The sequence below is a fragment of the Terrapene carolina genome, unplaced genomic scaffold, assembly GCF_002925995.2.
Source record: "Terrapene carolina triunguis isolate 2854851 unplaced genomic scaffold, T_m_triunguis-2.0 Scaffold210, whole genome shotgun sequence".
Lineage (NCBI taxonomy): Eukaryota > Metazoa > Chordata > Testudines > Emydidae > Terrapene > Terrapene triunguis.
In genome coordinates this window covers 38,931,050-38,951,318 of record NW_020664561.1, presented here as the reverse complement: position 1 = coordinate 38,951,318, position 20,269 = coordinate 38,931,050, and the positions used below count along the sequence as shown (strand labels likewise).

General features: G+C 41.7%; 1 protein-coding gene across 1 annotated transcript in view; it reads left to right on the top strand.

Annotated features, from left to right (window-relative positions):
- LOC112109877 (heparan sulfate 2-O-sulfotransferase 1) overlaps positions 1-20,269 on the top strand; it is a 180,996-nt gene that overhangs the window by 128,848 nt on the left and 31,879 nt on the right. The window contains exons 2-3 of the mRNA XM_024204597.2: positions 8,909-9,147; positions 18,407-18,492. Of these exons, the coding sequence (XP_024060365.1) occupies positions 8,909-9,147; positions 18,407-18,492 (325 nt within the window). The remainder of the gene's footprint in view (positions 1-8,908; positions 9,148-18,406; positions 18,493-20,269) is intronic.

The following is a 20,269-nucleotide window of genomic DNA, read 5'->3' as shown; positions in this document are numbered from 1 at the left end:
TATCAGCCCTGTTCTGTGAGCAGGGTCTGCCTCTAGCTTACAGCCTGATTTTGCTTTATATCAGCAAAGTTTTGACCACTACTTTAGCTCAGGCCTCTGATACAAGGGCTTATGTTTCAGGCCCTCTTCCTACTACAGCAGCCTGCAGTGGGGGGAGGGATAGCTCAGTGGTTTGAGCGTTGGCCTGTTAAACCCAGCGTTGTGAGTTCAGTCCTTGAGGGGGCCACTTGGGGATCTGGGACAAAATCAGTACTTGGTCCTGCTAGTGAAGGCAGGGGGCTGGACTCGATGACCTTTCAAGGTCCCTTCCAGTTCTAGGAGATGGGATATCTCCATTAATTATTATTATTATTATTATAAATTATTGATAGCTAGGTAATAGTCAATAGCCAATAACTTCTTTCCCTCACCCCTTAACATAGGGTTACAATGAAACATTACAGTAAAATACACGATGACCTAGCTTATTACATTTAATATTCCATGACAAGTTTAGGTGAAAATAACATTTCTAAGCATTAAACATACATTTCCTAACATCACGAAAATATGTATTTATGATCTTTTAGACAACGAGATTGTTCAAGGTCTGTTTTAGATATTTGAGAAACTGTTCTACAGGTGCTGCACTCCTTCATGTACACACACACTCACTACCAGCCATCTGTTAAGAGTTTAAGAACAAGTGCAAGAATGCAGAGGTAGATACATCCCTCTACTTTATAAAGATTGGAAAACAAAACCAAACTGAAAAGGCTGATATTTTGGCAGGATGGTTGTTGCAACTCTCTTGGTTTCATTGAACTTCAGGAAGCTGGCATGTAGCTGAAAAGATTACCTGGTGGTCTTATCAGCTCAGATGTCAAACATCGACTAACTTGATGGCTGACTAGAGGTTACTTGCTTGTAGATGATGAACTTTAGATGTTCCATGTTGCTGGACTTGTACCCCTTGGTGGCTGGCTGGGAGGGTAGAGAAATCACAAGCGTCTTTGTCAGGCATGGTAGGATTGCATAGTCATTGGCCACAGCAGCAATCATTGCAGGCAACCAAGCCAGCCAGCAAGAGGAGTAAGGTTTCTTCCTTTACTTCAGATGTTGCCTAGGCTGGTTCTTCAGATGTTGTCTAGGCTGGTTCTTCCCCTCCCTCCGCTTGGAATGTCTCCCAGGAGTTTCTGAGGTCGCTAGCATCACCAAATGGGGTCACTTTTATGCAAACAAAGAACCTCCTATTCCATGGCTCACAAAGTCCATGGGTCAGAAACCTACCCTGAGAGTTAATCATCAGGTTTGTAGGTATTTTCAGGAACACTGAAGTTATGGGTCAATCCACAGGCATTGTCTCAATAATCCCAAAAAGTCCAAGCTCTAAAATACCTTTAGAAATGCAAGGTTAGCAAAAAGTTGGAACTGAAGTTAGAGGAATACACTAGTCATACATTCACTCAGCTGTGCCCAGTGAGGGACAGTTCCTGTTTTACGGGCAGATGCTTATAACTTCCCTCTTATATTTTGGAACTCATTTTCTTTTTTGATCAGTTTTTTTTTTTTTTTTTTTTTTTTTTTTTTTACATAAAATCTGTGTGAAATGAGTGGTTAGAGCTGGGACTCCTGAGCCAGCCCTCTGTCACATCAACTCCACTTAAGGTAGATAAAATGGAACTGGCTAGAGACACCTGTACCTGATTGACAAAGGGGAAACAGCTGTCCGCCTAAATAGCCTAGGGCTGCATAAAAGCCTCAGAGGAAGGAAGCCGGGGGGCAGACGGAAGGGGGGAAGCCAGAGAATGGAAGGAGAGTGGGAGCTCTTCTCTCCTGCCTGCAGAGACTGAGAATCCTCAGTCTGCCCTAAGGCAGAATCCTCCAAGCTGGCTGGGGTGAGAAGGTGGTGGGAATTGCACACTGTAAATAAACTGCACTGGTGATTGCTGAGCCAGAGGGTCTCGGAGTGGTTTTTGGAGCAGAGCAGAGGTAGAAGCAAAGGGGGCCCTGCTACGCAGGGGTGAAAGTAACTGAGGCCACTTACCGGTACGGGAGGGGGGGTGGCTCTGGCCCCCAGAAGGGGCGGAGCTGGGGGTCAGCATCCTCCAGCCAGCCCTTGGCCTGCACTGCCCAGGGCTCCCGTGTTGATTTAAAGGGCCCAGAGCTCCAGACGCCACTGCTGCGGTAGCGGCATCCGGAGCCCTGGGCCCTTTTAAATCGCTGGCCCCAGGGCAGCTGCTCCTTTTGCCTCCCCCCACCCCCCATCAGCGGCCGGGGAGCAAAAGGGGTAGCGGTTAAAGCATTGCAGGGTCCTTTGCCGCAGCCGCGCTTTAACGTTGCTGCGCTCCCCCCAACCCCCATTGGTGGCCCCGCCAACGGGGGGAAGGGACAGCAACATTGGCAGCGCTTTAATGTTGCTGCCCCTACTTCTCTCCCTTCTCCCCCACCCCCCCCCCCCCCCCCCCCAAATCAGCGGCCCTGCCGGTAGGGTCCATACCTGCAGAGCCGCCGACAGGGAAGGCAAAAGGGGCAAGGACCACGGCAGTGCTTTAATGTGGGCTGGGTGTGGGCCAGTGTGGGGGGTTCTTACCGGTATAGAGTACCAGCCCGTACCAGCTCACCGTACCGTACCCCTGCTGCTATGCCTTGTTACATAGAGTCTAACTTTTTCAGAACAGATGGTCTTTTCTTTCTAAAATCATAATTTTGGAGTTCAATTTTTATATGCTTGCCTACAAGTCTTACTTTTTTTTTTTTTTTTGTTTTTGTTAGCTATGTACAGTACCTCTAGAACTCTGAGCCTTCTAGAAAACTTCTCTGTTTCCATCATCATAGCCCAAGATGAAGTGGACAAAAGCAAGCTCTTTTGAATCAACAAGCACTTCAGCATGGACATTAAATTAAAAGTTTATGGCATTAGAATATCTCATATGATCAGATTGTTCTTAAAAATAAAAGTAGATTCTGCAAGATCTGAGAGCTGGTAAAACCATCCACTTCAGTTTCCTTAATCCAATGTTAAGATTAACGTCCGTTTAGCGTAGTTTAGGGAGGCGGGATGTGTATTTGTGTTCTGCTAGTTATTCAATTAACTTCAACAACTAATTGTATTGGGAGACAGAAGAAACTCAGACATAATCTCCTTCAAAAAAAATTTAATTTTACCCTCAAATACTCTGATAGTGTTAGGCTGTGGGGAAGGAGAGGGTCTCAACAAAAATAAACTTAAATCCTGGTTCTTTTGGAGCCTTCAGGATAAAAATTGCTCTATACAGTAAATGTAAGATTTGTAAAATTTAGTTCAGTACACTTTAAGTAGAGTGTATATCTTTAAATTTAGTTTGGGAACATAATTTGTTCATAGCTAGCACTTACATATATGAACTAAATATTACTGTAAACTTAGTTTTTAATGACTAAAAAGGCATTAGTTTTTTGAGAATGGAAAGGATGCTAACAAGTATTGTTAAAGAAAATTACAGTGATTAGTTTTGAGTTATTTATTAAAAAAAAAAATTCTTAAACTGGGTTTTCAAACCTGTCTAGAAGAACCTGTCTCTGTTCTGTTTCCTTCAAAACTATACGTACTGATGTCTCTCTCATTGGGGGCTGCTTTTTCAACTGTTGCATTCCAGCAGGCAGTTTACTCTGAGGGTGAATGATCAACAAAATCTTCTCTTCGGTCCACACTGCATATATTATATCTTTTGTGTGTGAATTTTCATTGACATCAGTGGAAATTTGCACATAAGTACAGAGCACAGAAGAGAGATTTTCATTCTAGATGAAGAATAATTTTGCCATTACAGTTTGGGAAAGGAACATGAATATATGATGGATGTTTCCATAGTAGGTTTAAAGTATTACAAGTGACTAAATAGATCTGTTTCTTGTATAAACTGAGTCATATCTACTTGCTCTAAGGAGACGAAGACTTTACTGCTTTTATTCCTGTTGGTACTAAGAGCCAGTACATTAAGAGGCTGGAAAATATTTCTTCTTTTGCATCAACAGAATAGTATATTGTCACAAAGAATAAGGCCTTCCTTGTCCATAATCAAAGTTACATGGATTTAAGTGAAAGTGTGGTTTTTAAACCTATTTAGTTAAACCAGTGCAAAACGTTGTGTTGGACATTCTTATTTAAATTAATATCTGGCTTATATGATTTAGCTTAATTATAAAGCTAGGTTTAAATTGAAGGCAGTGGGACTAAAGAGGTGTCCCTGAGGGAGACCATCTTTTGGCCTGCAGGATCTCTTTCTAATGAGAGAGAATTAACCTAACTTGACCCTTAGGCCTGATCTACACACAGTTCACTGGTTTAAGTAAATTTACAGGTTCAAATTTAACCAGTAGAAGACCAATTTAAATTAGTGTGTCCACACATGCGTTCTCACCAGTTTAGCTCAAATGGTTTTAAAATTGATTTTAGTTAGCGCTGTCAATTAATCGCAGTTAACTCACGCGATTAACTCAAAACAATTAATTGTGATTAAAAAAATTAATCGATTAATTGCAGTTTTAATTGCACTGTTAAACAATAGGCTATCAATTGAAATTTATTTAATATTTTGGATGTTTTTCTACAATTTCATATATATTGATTTCAGTGACAACACTGAATACAAAGTATATTATTTTTATTACAAATTTTTGCACTGTAAAAATGATAAAAAATAGTATTTTTCAATTCACCTCATACAAGTACTGTAGTGTAATCTTTGTCGTGAAAGTGCAATTTACAGATGTAGATTTTTTTTATTACATAACTGCACTCAAAAACAAAACAATGTAAAACTTTAGAGCCTACAAGTCCACTCAGTCCTACTTCTTTTTCAGCCAATTGCTAACACAAACAAGTTTGTTTACATTTACAGGAGATAATGCTGCCCTCTTCTTATTTACAGTGTCACCAGAAAGTGAGCACAAGCATTTGCATGGCACTTTTGTAGCCGGCATTGCAAGGATATGCTAAACATTCGTATGTTCTCACTGTGTCGCTAAAAGCCTCAGAGTGTAGCCATAGCCTATGTTTTTAGCTGACTCCTGGTTCTTCTGGTTGAAAAGCACGATTTAGCAGTTTTTCAAGCTTGTTGTATTCTTAAAACACTTTTGTGCAAAATGGTAAGCTTTAGTGCTCAAACTTCTCTGGCAATTTCTTCAAAGGAGTGTCTGGATGTGGATGTGTTGGTTGCTTTGTTGTTTGTTTCCTTCCTCCTTACAGATTTTGCCTCCAGTGAAGTTGTCTATCTGTATACTGGCACATGTACAGAGCTCCTCCTTCAGCATGCTCTAACCTTGTCTACATTGGAGTTCTTCGCATTGGTTTAGCTACACCGGTACAAACCCTGCTGTAGATATGCTGCACTGGTGTAAGAAAAGTGCAGATTATCTCTATTTGATTTCTGCCATCTGAGATGCTGTTCCATATTTGTGCCACTATGGCAACAGAGCAGTATCTGTCTTGTGGGAAGTGGGGAAGATCAACCTATGTGTGTCATGCTCCCTGCAGATGTGTGGTGGTATCACCATGCAAATTCCACATCTACTCTTGATATTTGCACATGCAGAAGGGGTTATCTTTTGTGATCTACACGCAATTTTTATACTAGTATAACTAATTTGGTTAGGAGTATGTTTTTTTTTTTTTTTAAACTGAAATAGTTATACCAGGACAACACTTAGCATGGATGCAGTTATACTAGTATAAGTACTTCTATTTTGGTATTGTGGCGTCAGTACTAGAGGAGTTGCACCGCTTTAATCATGCTGGTAAAGTTAAGTGATACAACTACTTTGGCTAGACAAGACCATAGGAATGTTAAATCTTGTCTTTCCTAATTTTACTGGAAGACTTCTTTGGTGTCACGGAGCATTTTGTTGTGAGTTCCAACTTCTTAATTGAATGTGCAAGGGTGTTGAGTTCTTAACAAAGACATCATTTATCCAATATGTTAACAAAAAGAGTTGTAATCAGCTCAGCTACAGATCCTTCCACTGTCTTGTGTCATTGTGATGTTGTCATTTCACTGGTTCTCCAGACATATTCTTCCCAGGCAGACTATTTCACAAATTGAAATCACACAGGGAACATGGCAGCTTTCTGGAGTTTTAGCTTAATGATATTCAAGATGTGCTAATGATCCACATCATTTCACAACTAGGTGAGGTTACTATTTTAAAAAAAGTTAATATTAGGTTTCCTTTAATCTGCTATTTGCTGAATTAAATGACTTACTCTAGGGGAAAAAACCCACAAAATTCTTCTTTTCTTTCTAGATCTTCCAGTTCAGGCAAATGGGTAAGACTAGACTTTCAATTGTCAATTGAGAAATACATGAATCGTTTACAGGCAATTTCACACCCATCTGGGCTGCCAGAGGAAACCTTGTCTGTCAGTGGTTACAGTGCTGCCAGCACTACTCGGTTCAAGACTGTGTGCACAGCAGAAAGAGATGCATACATCTGTACTTATTTCTTCTTAGTATTATTATTGTGGTAGCACCCAATGGCCCCATTCAGGATTGGGGCTTTGTATTAGGAGTTGTACAGGTACATTGGAAGAGATGGTACTGCCTGAAGAGTTTGCAGTCTAAAACAAGACTTGGGAAATGAGTGTAACAAACAGTAGGAGAGAAGTTGTAGGAGTGTAGCTGAGGGTAATGATAATATTTGGTTTCATAGGCTACTTGTGTGCACAGCTTGATAGTTCTACATTGTTTTTTTTAAATATTTCACATTTAAACTGTGGTATAGAGGTAGGGTGAAGTGAGTTAGGAGCACAAGAGGAGGAAGAAAAGTGAAGACTGAAGGTGATGGAAGAGGAGACAGGGAATGGAAGAGGAGAGGGGGAGGATGCAGTTCTATCAGGTGTCATGCATCCTTCATTACAATCTCATATTTGGCAGTCCTGTCACACCTGCCTGCATTGCAGGTAAAATCTTATGCATATATGAGAGTGGGGAGCGAGAAACTTTCCCTTAACTCCACTTGGCCTAGAGGGAAAGTGCATTGGGCTGAGAGCCAGGATCGAACATTAGATTCTTGTCTCACTGGTTCATAACCCTGACTACTGAGCAAAGCTTCATATCTGTAAGCTAAGAGGAAGACCAGTATTATCCATTTTACAAGTAAGGTAATCGAGAGGTTGCCCATGGTCACTTCAAGCAGACCTGGGATTATAACTCAGGTCTCTAATATGACAGAGCAAACTCTAACCCATTCTGTCACACTGTCTTCGAATGTGCCAAATCTGTATATATAGCTATGCGGTCTGTAATCACTGCTCTAAACACTAGACCACACTGCCCTTGAGCCAGGAAGAGAAGCCAGGATCATAACTAACATTCCCCTGTTGTCACACATAGCTGTGCCTTGCTGAGTGTGTGTCATAACCTCTTTCTAGGACAGTGGTCCCCAAACTGTGGGGCACACCCTCCTGGGGTGTGTGTGTGTGTAGGAACTTTCGGCAGGGGACCAGGCCAGTCCCTACAGGGGGCAGGAAGGGAACACCACCCAGCCCTGGCCACAGCTCCTAGCCTCAGGCCCTGCTCCCAGCCTTAGGCCCCCAGTCCGTGGCTGCAGCTCCAGCCCCGCTCCTTGCCTCAGCCCCACCCCTGGCTACAACTGTGGCCCTGCTCCTGGTCCCACCTCTGAGCGTGGCTTCCAGGGGGCATGGACAGATTCCACTACTGGTAAAGGGGGCGGCGTGACAGAAAAAATTTGGGGACCACTGCTCTAGGAAGTACTCCATATAAAGGACAACAGCTTATTTTTACTAACAATTATTCCTTTAGTTCAAGTAGAAAAAGTTTGTGATATGAATCTCTAGATCCTGAGCTCAAACCTTATTGTTGACCCATGTGGAAAAAAAGGTACACCATTAAAGACAGTAGTATTATAATGCATAATTCTAAAAAGATGCTTTGAAATTTAAATTGTGAATGGTGGTGGGTGCTCTACTTAACCTGAATAGAACAAAGGTTTTGAATTTTGTCTGGGTCAGCACAAAGTATGTTTGGCATACTGTAGAGCCATAACGATCTACTTCTCATTTTCCAAGTAGCTTTGATATTTGAAGAGGAGACCAATTGCCCAGAGCATTGTCCTTCTTGTAAAAGAAATTTTTATTTTTATTTGTAGCTTACCCACCTCTCCAAAACATGTCTTATTCAGGGCTTGCTTTTCTTTTTTTTTCCCCTTCCTTGTGTTTGATATAGTTTTGTATTCAGGGCAATAATTTTGCCCCCTAATGTAAATCATTTCATAAGCTTCTCCTGTTTCTTTTCTTATCAAATTTGGGTGTAATACATCTAATTAGATTTTTGCAAAACCATACATTGTAGTATTTACACGTGGGGAGTTGTCTTAATTGGAATAAGAACAATAGTAGTTTTATTTAAACTCCCAGTGCCTCTTCACCATTAATTGACTAAGCCATCTATGGTCAGTGATTTTACGTTTTTTTTTAAATACATATTTTATACTTTAATATTTGAACTAATTATTCCTTTTACCTAGTATCATTTCTGAGTACTGGGTATTTTATAGGATTTTGGGGGGACTTGTGAGAAGTGTTACCATTTTGATACAGCATCAGAGACAACTTTTTAAAGAAAAGAGGATAGCTTGTTTTAATGCTAACATAAGTCAAAGGAAAGAATATCTCTCACTGTTTATCAGTTTCCAAACAACATATTTTGTCTCCAAGCATAATTTAGCTTAATCTATAAAAACTCATTGAGCGGGAATGGAAAACTTTAAATCCAGACATTAAAAAACAAACAATTTAGTAGTTGTTTTCTTTATTAGTAAGATGGTTTTTAACCTTTTTTGTCATTTTAATTCTTAGGACTGAGTTTCAAGATCACTATCTACTTTTTCATTATCACTGAAAGCTTAGTTTTTCTGTTTCTCTTTACAGAAAGAGCTATTGCAAGACATGAAGTCAGAGAAATAGAACAACGTCATACAATAGATGGTCCTCGACAAGATGCAACTGTGGATGAAGATGATGATGTGGTGATCATTTACAACAGAGTACCTAAAACTGCAAGCACATCCTTCACAAATATTGCCTATGACCTTTGTGCAAAGAACAAATATCATGTTCTGCATATCAATACAACCAAAAATAATCCTGTTATGTCACTGCAAGATCAGGTAAGTTAAATTTGTGGACATGATGGTATGGGTTTTTAGCCACTTCAGCAGTTTTAATATATTAGATATTTTATTGTGTGTTCAGCACTATTCAGGAAAAAGCATTTTGAGTGTGTACATATGTCCACAAAGAATAGTCATTTGCTATTATAAATATAACCGGAGGAACAGATGGAATTGGGTGCCATTATAATGTAGCTTTATTAAATAAGTTTATAATTAGAATGATATTTTCTCTGTATATGGAGAAAGTTAATATTGTTTCATTATGTAACAGGATTAATTTACCACACTACTTGGCATGATAGAAGTCTCTGCTTAAAGGTCAAAGACTAGAATAAAAAGGGATACAGTGGATCAGGATTGACCTGCATTGGCGTAGCAATGTGTAATACTTGTCTAGTATATTGTCTATTCACGTTATGCTTGGCTGTACATAGTGCTTCCACTTCACCACTTCCATGGGTATCAAAGTTAACTCTCCAAAAATATATTTTAAACGAGAAGAATAAAAAGCTCATTCAGCTAGGTGAGTTATAAATTACTAGAGAGGAAATAACATAATGCAATGAACATCTCAAGGAAAATTGTATTAGGAAGTGTTTGGTATTATATAATGTTCAGCAAGTTTTCAGTCCACTTCTGTGTCCCTGAATATTTCTGAGTTCTTTTTTAAACCCTATTCTTTAAAAATCCCGCACTACATAATGTTGCTCTGCTTGCAGTGTTTAGCTTAACAGAAAAACATTACTTGCAAAATTAGTTGTGCACAGTTGTGTATCTAATTTGCCAATGCAGTTACTGTGAGTAAATTCATAAATATAATTGCATATGCAAGTGACCAATTAGACCTGTTAAAGTATACGGTTGTCCAATTTGCATATGAAATCATGTGCCTGAATTAGTCTCACGTATGCACATTCCTGACTTTGAAAATCAGATCCCAAATCTCTGTTAGCCTATTTTTTCTGTAATATAATTGAACATGGATCAACTAAATATAGCATTACTGGTAATGCTATAGCTGCTTGTGGCATATTGTCAAGTCAGGATCAAGATTCTGGGTTGTTGTTTCACCTCAGTAGCCCTTAGTTATAGGTAAAATAAAGTAAGATTAATCATTGGCAGGGATAATGAGCTGTTTTCTTAACAAGTAATTGAACTGTGTGTGTCTGTCTCTGAGAAAGAACCTACGATTGAAACGTATTTGGTTTTATTTCAGCATTTTGGATAATTTAAATTCAGAAAGCAGTGTTTCAATGGACAATATGAATCACTGACTTAAAGAAACTGAAGTGGTTTTCGTACCAAGGCTTCTGCCAACTGTATTGTAAATATTTGACAATAGTCAATATTTTTTTAAAATAAACAAAAACTCTGGAAAGGATGTAACGCCTTCAAGTTTCAGGGCAACCTCTATGGGCTTAACTCTACCGTATGGCTATTACTAGCACACACTAAAAGGTACCTAGTTCACATTAATGTAGTCCTCTTCAAACAGGTCTATGTTAATGCAAACTAGATACCTTTTAGTTCACACTAGCAGCATCCCCACGAGGGAGCTGGAGTATTTTGGTGTGCACTGCAGTTCACACTCCTGTAGCCCAAATTATGAGGTTGTGTAGACAAGCCCTAACTTTTTGGGGTGATAACCTGTCACCTAGAAAAGTTTCAAGCCATTCCTGCCTACGTAGGATTTCTACCTCTTGACATGGTACCAAACTTGATGGATCACTGTTCTGCTTCAGTGTAGCAATCTGTGTTCCTAAATTCAGAGTGGTTAGTTGTCATGATTTCCTCAAGTCCGTCCCAGAACTGGGGAATCTCAGGTTTTCTGTCCACCACTTGTTGCCTCTCCTGCAAATTTCTGGATTTTTTGGCAGCCAGTCAAGGGCTGGTTGCTGTGACTCCATTCCCTTTAGAACCAGCCAGTAAGGCTGCTACATGGTCATCTGTTCCACCCTTCCTCCAATAAGCAACTCAGATGGCGCTGCGGGGGAGGAAATTATCTCCAGAAAAAGGAATACTAAAATAGTCAGCACGAAAAATACAGTCAGAGAAAGAGAGGTGCAATAGCAAAATGATTAGCCCTGCCTATTGGGAGAAAAGGAACATAGCGGTGGAGTAGCTGCTGCTGTTGACAAGAGGCGCATGCAGCCTGGGAAGTAAGGGGCCTCAGACTAAGGTAACTGTATTTCTCATAGTGGATATTTTCCACTAGCTTAGTGCTCTGAATAAGTTCAGCATGAAACACTGAACAAATGTCATTATCATTCACCTTAAGCAAAAAGACAGTTTTGGTAGTTTCTTTAGAATTTTCTCTTCACCCCATACTGCATTCATTCTACTGGACTGTTTGTTCCTGGTGAACGCAGAGCTAATTCTACTCAGTATAGCAATATGTCTTGAACAAGTATTTAGAAGTTATAAACAAAGCCAACATCATAATGAAAAGCTGGAACATTTCAGGTGTCTCAAAAGAAGTTCCTGGGACACAAAGTCATAGGAAAAAGCTAGATATATGGTCAGTACTGCAGGGAGGAAGAAGGATGGATTTAGGGGACAAGGAGAGGTAATTGGTGAATTGGGAGTAAATTGTGTAGTAGGACACCAGTTTTGTGCTGTATGCACTTTTCTTTAATGTAAATATTCCCCGGCTTATTTTGCTGAGTTGATATAGGACCTTCTGGCACCTCTTGTTTGATCGCTGGAATCATTTTAAGCTTCCAGTTACCTAGAAAACTGAACTTCATCCTTCATTCCTGTTTTCCTTGCAGTACTACTTAGCTCCTCTGAGTACATTTGATCCAGTTTTCAATTCAGTGAAGCTCAGCTGAGCTAACACCTATTAGGAGCTCTGAAATAGCCTTTCAGTTATTTTTCTAAAAATACCTGGAAAACACTTTCATAGAAACTCATTCACACTTACTTGTATTTTCCAAAATAACCTCAAAGATCTTACTTAGTTTGGACACAAACTTTAATCACTGACTCATGTGAGCCCCAGTAGCTACAAGGCCCTTTAAAATAAAACAAACAAGCAAACAAAAGCCGACCCACATTCAACAGGAGAGAGAGACAGAGAATTGCAAGAAATAGTCATCAGTGACCCAATGAGGGGAAAAAATCATTTACCTCCAGCATGGCTATGGGTTGTCATAAAACTTCAGAAGTTCTTTTTAGTACATGTCCACATCTTAAACCAAATGCAGTACAGCAGCTCACTTACCCTGTCTTGGCTTGTGCTGGACTGAGTACCATCTGTTGAAAGATGAGCTAAGAAAAGTCCTGGCTAAATCATCTAAGCAGGCCTCTGATATACATGATGACTGTATGCTATGATTGATATTACCTTCTTAGCCATGGGTTTTGCTTGGACCAGCATGAAACATAGAGTAAGTTAACGGTTCTTCTTCGAGTGGTGCCCCTATGGGTGCTCCACTGTAAGTGTCTGCATCCCTGCGCTGCTGATTGGAGAACTTTGGTAGCAGTGTCCACTGGGCCCACGCATGCACTGTTTCCTCATGCTGTTCCACGAGGCTAGCCAGTGCGCGTGGGTTAGCCGTCCTCAGTTCCTTCTCACCCGCCCCCGGTTAGAGACGGAGCCTTTTTTTTAGCTTTTAGAAACCCTTTAGCCTTCTTTTGACTTTTATTTGGCCTTGACTTAAAAAAAAAAAAAAAAGATTTTGTTCTTGTGTTGACCCCTTGTGGGTGAGAGGAGACCCCCTGACAAGGGTATGCCCAGCTCTCCAGGCTTCAAGAAGTGTCGCACTTGCAGCAAGGCAATCCCGGTGCACTCCCAGTGCATTTGCTGCCTCGGCAAGGGCCACGTCCAAAAAGGTGTTCCCTCTGCCAGCAGCTCCAACTGAGATTCCCGCAAGGTCAGAGATCTCCACCAGAAAATCATCTGTATGGAGGCAGCTCTCTGACCCTAGCCCTCCGGCGGGTGTGAGTCTTCCCTTCAACTTTGAAGGATAGTGGGTCAAACGGTCTTGGGACTCCTCTCATAATTCGAAAACTCAAGTCCCCTCAGTGAGCCCGAGGGATAGCCGAAAGTGATCACCATCTCTGTTGGTGTCCAGTACTGTTGACAAGCCCACGGATCCTTTGGGCATGGGCATTGAATCTTTGGTAGAGAGAGACACGGTCAAATGCCCTAAGATGTTCCCAGTATGCAAGCTGTCATCGGTACCACCAGCGGCAGTGGCCCATCTGCCATTGGAAAGATCGGTACGGGTGAGGTCCTCATCTCTCCCAGCACCACTACTGACGCTGGGATGTTCAGTACTGGCAAAATTTCATCAGGCTCGTGACCTGGCTATGTCGGAAGCTCCTGACTCTCTGCCCCTCGGTATCGAGATCACAGCACTGAGCATGGCTGACCAAAGGGTATTCCCGCACAATCATGCCATGCCCCTCTGATGTCAAGTGAGGGATCGGACAGTGAGACAGATGGGGTTTCTCTCTCTTCCTCCCAAGCTTTATATGGGACCTGATATCAACAGGGTCTGGGACTGTACCACCAGATGGCACTGCCACCCGTGGGCACCTCCGCCAGGCCATATGCCCCCACAGGGGCCATACTAGGACCCCTGGGTGGCGCACCACCAGCCCGTCTAAGGGCATTGAGCATTGCCCAAGCGCTTCCCAGGCATGCCCCTTGGCTACAGTATCGCATGCCTTGGAAGTGGAGAGCGAGAGGTGGACGCAGAGGAGGCGGTCACACTCACGGCCATATCCTCTTCCTTACTGGACAAAACAGTCATGCTGTTGCCACCGTCCATGACTTCCACATGTCTCGAACTGGTGAAGAGTGTGGTGGACACCCTCCACATACCATTGGAGGAAGTTAAAGATACACACCACTAGCTCATCGATATCTTCCATGCCTCATCTACCTCCAAAATCGCCCTCCCAATTAACGAGGCCATCCTAGACCTAGCTAAGATGGTGTGGCAAATCCCAGCTTCGGTGGCCCCGACATGCAAGCAGGCAGACAAAAAAAATTATGTCCCCGCAAAGAAATCAAGAGTTCCTATTTACTCACCCATTGCTCAGTTCCATTGTGGTGGATGCTGTGAACGCTCATGGCCAACAACACCGCTTTAGGACAGCACTCTATGACAGAGATTGGAAGCGTCTTGATCTCTTTGGCAGGAAGGCATACTCCTCAGCCACTTTACAGTTTCGAATCTCCAATTACCAGGCGTTCACGGCAAAGCATGAGTATACAAATTGCAATAAACTACAAGACTTTGTTGATAAACTGCTGGATAGCTCCCGGGATTCCTTCCAGGCCATTATCCAGAAATGGCAACTGATGGTAAAAAAGCCTGTGATGATGAGACGGGCATTGTGGCTTCCCCTCTCGGGTTTCCTGAAAGAGATGCAGACCATGGTAGAGGACCTCCTCTTTGAGGAGGTGAAGTTCATCACCGAGAAGATCAACACCTCTCTCCACTCCTTGTAGGATTCCAGGGCTACTTTCAGGTCACTGGGAATCTACACACTGGGGCAAAAGAGACGCTTCAGCCCTCAATACCAGCAAAGGCCTTATTCATCCCAATTCCCATCACAACAGCGCTATGAGCCCCAGAGGAAAAAGGGAATGTTCTCAAAATGAAAGTTTTTGGGTTACCAGTCCTTGACCCAAACATCTGCCCCTAAGCATCACTTTTGACTGGCAGGTCGAGGCACCAAGAGATCACTCCCCTCTACTACCTGTGACCACACACCCATTTGGCAGCATTCCACAGTGCCTGGGAGTGCATAATTTCAGACAGATGGGTCCTTGAGATCATCAGATCCAGATATTTCATCCACTTCACCTCCCTATCCCCTCCACAACACCCTTCCCCATCCCTCTTCAGAGACCCTTCTCACAAGAGTCTACTATGGTAGGAGATAGACTCCTGCAGTTAGGAATCATAGAACCAGTACCTCAGCATCTACGAGGCAAGGGCTTCTACTCGTTACTTCCCAATTCCCACCAGGAAAGGATTTCAGAGCTCTCAGCAAGTTCGTCAAAGCTCAAAAGTTCAAGATGGTCACCCTATTGACGATCATTCCATCACCGGAACAGGGAGACTGGTTTTCGGCCATCAACCTACAAGATGCCTACTTTCACATCTCAATACTACTAGCTCACAGATGTTTCCTCAGTTTCACTCCTCCCCTTCGTACTTCCATCGGCACCCAGAGTATTTTCCAAAGTTCTCTCAGTTGTGGCTGCCTAGCTACGATCTCAAGGGATAATGATCTACCCTTACCTGTGCGATTGTCTCCTGAGAACCCAGTAGCTTCAGGAGGCTCGTCGAGCCACTAAAGACACAATATGCTTGTTCACGGAGCTGGGCCTGCAGATCGGTTCCCAGAAGTTGACCCTCACATCAGGGCAATGCCTAGAATTCACAGGGGCTGACCTAGATGAGCTATAGGCCAAAGCCTTCCTACATCAGGACAAATTTCTATCCCTGGTGTCGCTTATAGACATGGCTCAATGCAGTCCTCAAGTGCCAGCAAGAATCTGCCTCCAGCTCCTGGGGCATATGGCAGCTGGCACAGCAGTGATTTCACACACCAGACTTCACATGCGATGCCTACAGCTGTGGTTCAGCTCGGTTAACAGACCAAACAGGGACATTCTGGACAAAGCCCTGTCACTGCCCACCAGGATCAAGAATTCCATGGACTGGTGGAAGAACCTGGCCAATACATGCGAAGGGATCCCCTCCTTACAGGCGCCACCTTCATAACTCCTTACCAGTGACACATCCCTTCATAGGATGGAGCATGCATTTAAACGATATCACAACAGAAGGCAAATGGTCACCTGCAGAGATGTCCCTGCACATCAATCTCCTTAAGTTGAGAGCGGTGAGGAACGCCTGTGCCAATTTCCTCTCACTGATAACAGGATCACATATAAAGGTCCTGATGGACAACATAGTCTGCATGTATTATATCAGCCACCAGGGAGGAGCCAGATCACCCTTTCTATGCACAGAGTCAATGAAACTGTGGAACTGGTGTATCTCTCACAACATCACCTTATCCGTGGCTTACCTCCTGGGCATGCAGAAAGTGGTAGCGGACAAGTCAATCGCCCTTTCTTGCATGACCACGAGTGGGAGATGCATCCATCAGTACTTCATGGCTTGTTTGCACAGTGGGCAACACCGTCCATGGATCTGTTCACCACTTACCAAAACAGGAAGTGTCCATCGGACTGTTCCAGGACGGGTATTGAACGGCACTCTCTGGGCAATGCTCTCTCCTCTCATGGGACAAGGACCTTCTTTACGTCTTCTTTCCATTTCCTCTTCTGCTGAAGGTCCTGCTAAAGATAAAGAGCGACGGAGCTTATGTAATTTTGATTGCTCCCACGTGGCTGAGACAGACCTGGTACCCTTACCTGCAGCTCGCAATGTGCCCACTGATTTTCCCTTCCAGCCACTCTGCACCTTCCCTCTCTCAGGACACAGGGTATACCATACATCCCAACTTGGGGATCTTCCACCTCAAGGCATGGATCCTATGTGTTCCAGCACCTAGAAAGCTCATGCTCAAAGGAAGTGCAAGAGGTTCTACTACACAGTAGAAAGTCCTCCGCAAGACGCACTTACCTGCAGAAATGGTCCAGGTTCCAGATTTGGTGCACATCCCAACAAATCTCTCCAGTGTCAGCAACTCTTTCCCATATTCTGGAATATGCCCTGACCCTTAAAAAATCGGGGGTTATCCCTAAGCTCTCGTAGGGTCTACCTAGCAGCTGTTACAGCATTTCACCAACCCATAGAGGGGTACTCGGTACTATTGCATCCAATATTGCAGTAGTTATATTATTTAGAACCTGGCTAACTCAAGGACATTATCTCTGTGCACTACTGTGATGAAACAATTTTGCTGACCATATGGAAGCATGCTCTTCAAGACTGCAAGTAAGTCCTTTTCAGTGGAGGCTCCCTTGACAATGGGGCTTTCTTCATCTAGTGCTCCATGGATCCAGAAATTTACTAAACTGAAGTGTGTAGTGCAAGGCATATCTTTTTGCAATAAATAACCATCAGTAAATTATGTATTATGGTTGGCTGATATGGCACAGTGAGGCAAACAATTTCTGAAGTCTGTTGTGCACAGTTTACTGTGATGCATTTACCAGGTTATTTCCCCCAAGTACTACAGCACAGTGGGTGCATAAACATAAATGGGGGAGGCATGAATCTGAAGTCAACTCAAATACCCTACTGGTACGTTCCTTTAAAAAAAAGTAAGTCACTGCAATTTGGGCCATGTATCTTATTTTGTACTGCATGATCATCTTCCAAATGTGAGGTCCGCTTAGAACTTGATCAGCTCTTGTCTAAGGGCTAGTTCATGCCTTGGTATGATCTAAGAACATAAGAACCGCCATACTGGGTCAGACTTAAGGTCCACCTAGCCCAGTAACCTGTCTTCCAACAGTGGCCAGTGCCAGGCGCCCCAGAGGGAATGAACTGAATAGGTAATCATCAAGTTATCCATCCCCTGTCGCCCATTCCTAGCTTCTGGCAAACAGAGGCTAGGGACACCATCCCTGTATAGATTTAGATTGTCATGTTGAGCTTTTGGGCTTAAATTAATTTTTCCTAGTAATAAGCTCCAGAGAAGAATGCAGATGTACCTTAAACTAAACATAGTGCTGAAATGCAGTCTGGCTGATGGTCCATCCAAAAATTAAAATTTTGTTCCTTTTGAGCAAATGGTCCACCAGGTTTGATGCCTTCATGTCCCTGTAAAATAGATCCTATAAAAAACCAGCGTTTCACCTAACACATTTGAAGAAAAAATCGTTCCCTTCTTGTGGAAAATCTGTTGGAATCTGAATACAGATTGATGGATTTGGTCCCTGTTGCTCACTGCTGAGGGAACTCTGTATTGCCTTCAAACTATGTTTCAGGCTAACAAAAAATACTAATTAAAATGTTGTTTGTATTGATCATATTTCTGACTTTGCTTTCTTTGCCTTTCTGATTGCTACTTTCTGCTTCATATTTTTTTAGCTTTAAATTGTGGCTCTCTAAGATGAGTCAATTGCCATGTGCTTCTAAATAAAGTATCCTTTTCAGTTAGTCATATGTCTTTTGGTAATATTCATAGTGATAGATTTTTATCATAATGCATTGTTCGGTTTTACTTATTGAATGGAACATATTATTGGAAGCTAAGCATCAGCCATTCCAAACAGTATTGGAATATTGACTGTTTTCTACTTTTGTAGGTGCGATTTGTGAAGAATGTAACTTCCTGGAAGGAAATGAAACCAGGATTTTATCATGGACATATATCTTACTTGGATTTTGCAAAGTAAGTTACCCAATGATTTGTTTCATCTACAATGGTTGATACTGTTTATATTCTTAAAACTACACAGTAGATAAAATATTTCCTTCCGAAACGTGATAGTTTTACCAGCTTTCAGTTGTGGAGTCCAGTAGTTCAAGTAGATTATGTAGATCCATCTTAAATATTACTGCCCTCTAGTGATCAGAATCTGACAACTGTTTTTAAAAAAATTCAAACATTGAGTGTCCTTCAAAATAGCAATATTCCCTTTAGATTTTTAATACAACTTTGTCCTGTTTATTGCATGATAAAAAAGAATTAGCTCATCGTTTAGGACCTGACTCCACAAGTTAGCAATATTATTCCTTGGTTGAGCAACAGGAGTGCCTTTGCCTGAGAATTTCAGCTCGCTCTTCTGAATACTGAGTGTGTCATCCTAGTGATATGCTTCACAGGCTGAGAAGTTTAGACGCAATCTAACATACCACATCTAATAAGTAACACCATATAACTGGTATTCAGTTAGGTTACTTTGAAGTTTGTGGCTCTTCATGTTCACCATACATTTTAAACTTTTTTAAATTTAGTTTTTAACATGCCACAGTTAATAACATACCAATACATTAAAGCAGTCACTTTTGTGCTATACACTAATACTATCTTTACAAAAATACATAGAAAATACACTGAATAATGATCCCCTTTGTAGAGCTTAATCCTGCTCCCACTGAAGTCAATAATAAAACTCCTATTGACTTCAGTGGTGCAAGATCATGCCCATATTCCCCATCACTTGTGTTCCTCCTCCTTTCCACTCAGACAATTAACTAAGACCTCAGAGGGTAAAGATCTTTTGGTTTGTAGCCTTTAAACCCCTCTCTAGAAGTAATTTTTAATTATAACTTTTTATTTAAAAAAAAAAGTAAAAGTAAAATGGGGGAGCATCATAAACTCCCAATTTAGCTTATCTCTAATAGAAAGTCCGAAAAGCCACTATGTCAGCTGGAAATTACCAGTGGGCAGCAGCTGAAATTTCAAGATTGCTAAAAGAAACAGAAGGAGAGAAACCTTAATTTAAAAAAAAACCATGAAATAAAATGAAGAAACCCTGTGCTTCACATTGCATCAACCTCCTCTCCCACCTTTTAAAAAAAGTTAAAATACTATATTAATGGACTTTTTGACTTGAACCCTTAATGGAATAACAGCCTTGTGAACAGCTAGGTGAATATTATTCTTTACATTACTAAAGGCATAAAGCTGAAAACATCTTCTGGAACTTTCCAGATTAAAATAATTATTGTACCTGTAGAAAGGCATCTAAGCAATTTCACAGATTTCATTCATGTTCATATTTCCTTCCAGGGCTGTGTTATCCTTGTGTTTTGCTGTTTGTTGCCCTTTTACCTAAATGTCTAATTTTTTCCCACAACAGCTTCCTTTCTCTTATTTGTGGTTTTCATTATTAAAATCATATAGTGAGTACTGTGGTTGCTCTTTGCTTTTGACCTATACTTTTAAAGAAACTGTGAGTATGTTCTGCATTCTTGTAATTGTCAAGTGTACAAATATATGTCATAACACAATCCAGCTCCAAGGAGCTCTGCATTAGTCAGTCAGAATGGTCATTATAAGACCAAATGTTCAGGCCTCTGTCCAGGTCTGTCATTAGTCTGGCCCCAAAATAACATTCTTAGGTAGCACAGGGGCCTTAAAAAATCTTGAAAAGTCACCGACAAACCAGTTACAGTGGGCTATTATCAGCAGGAGGAAAGAAAACAAAAACACTAACCCAGGA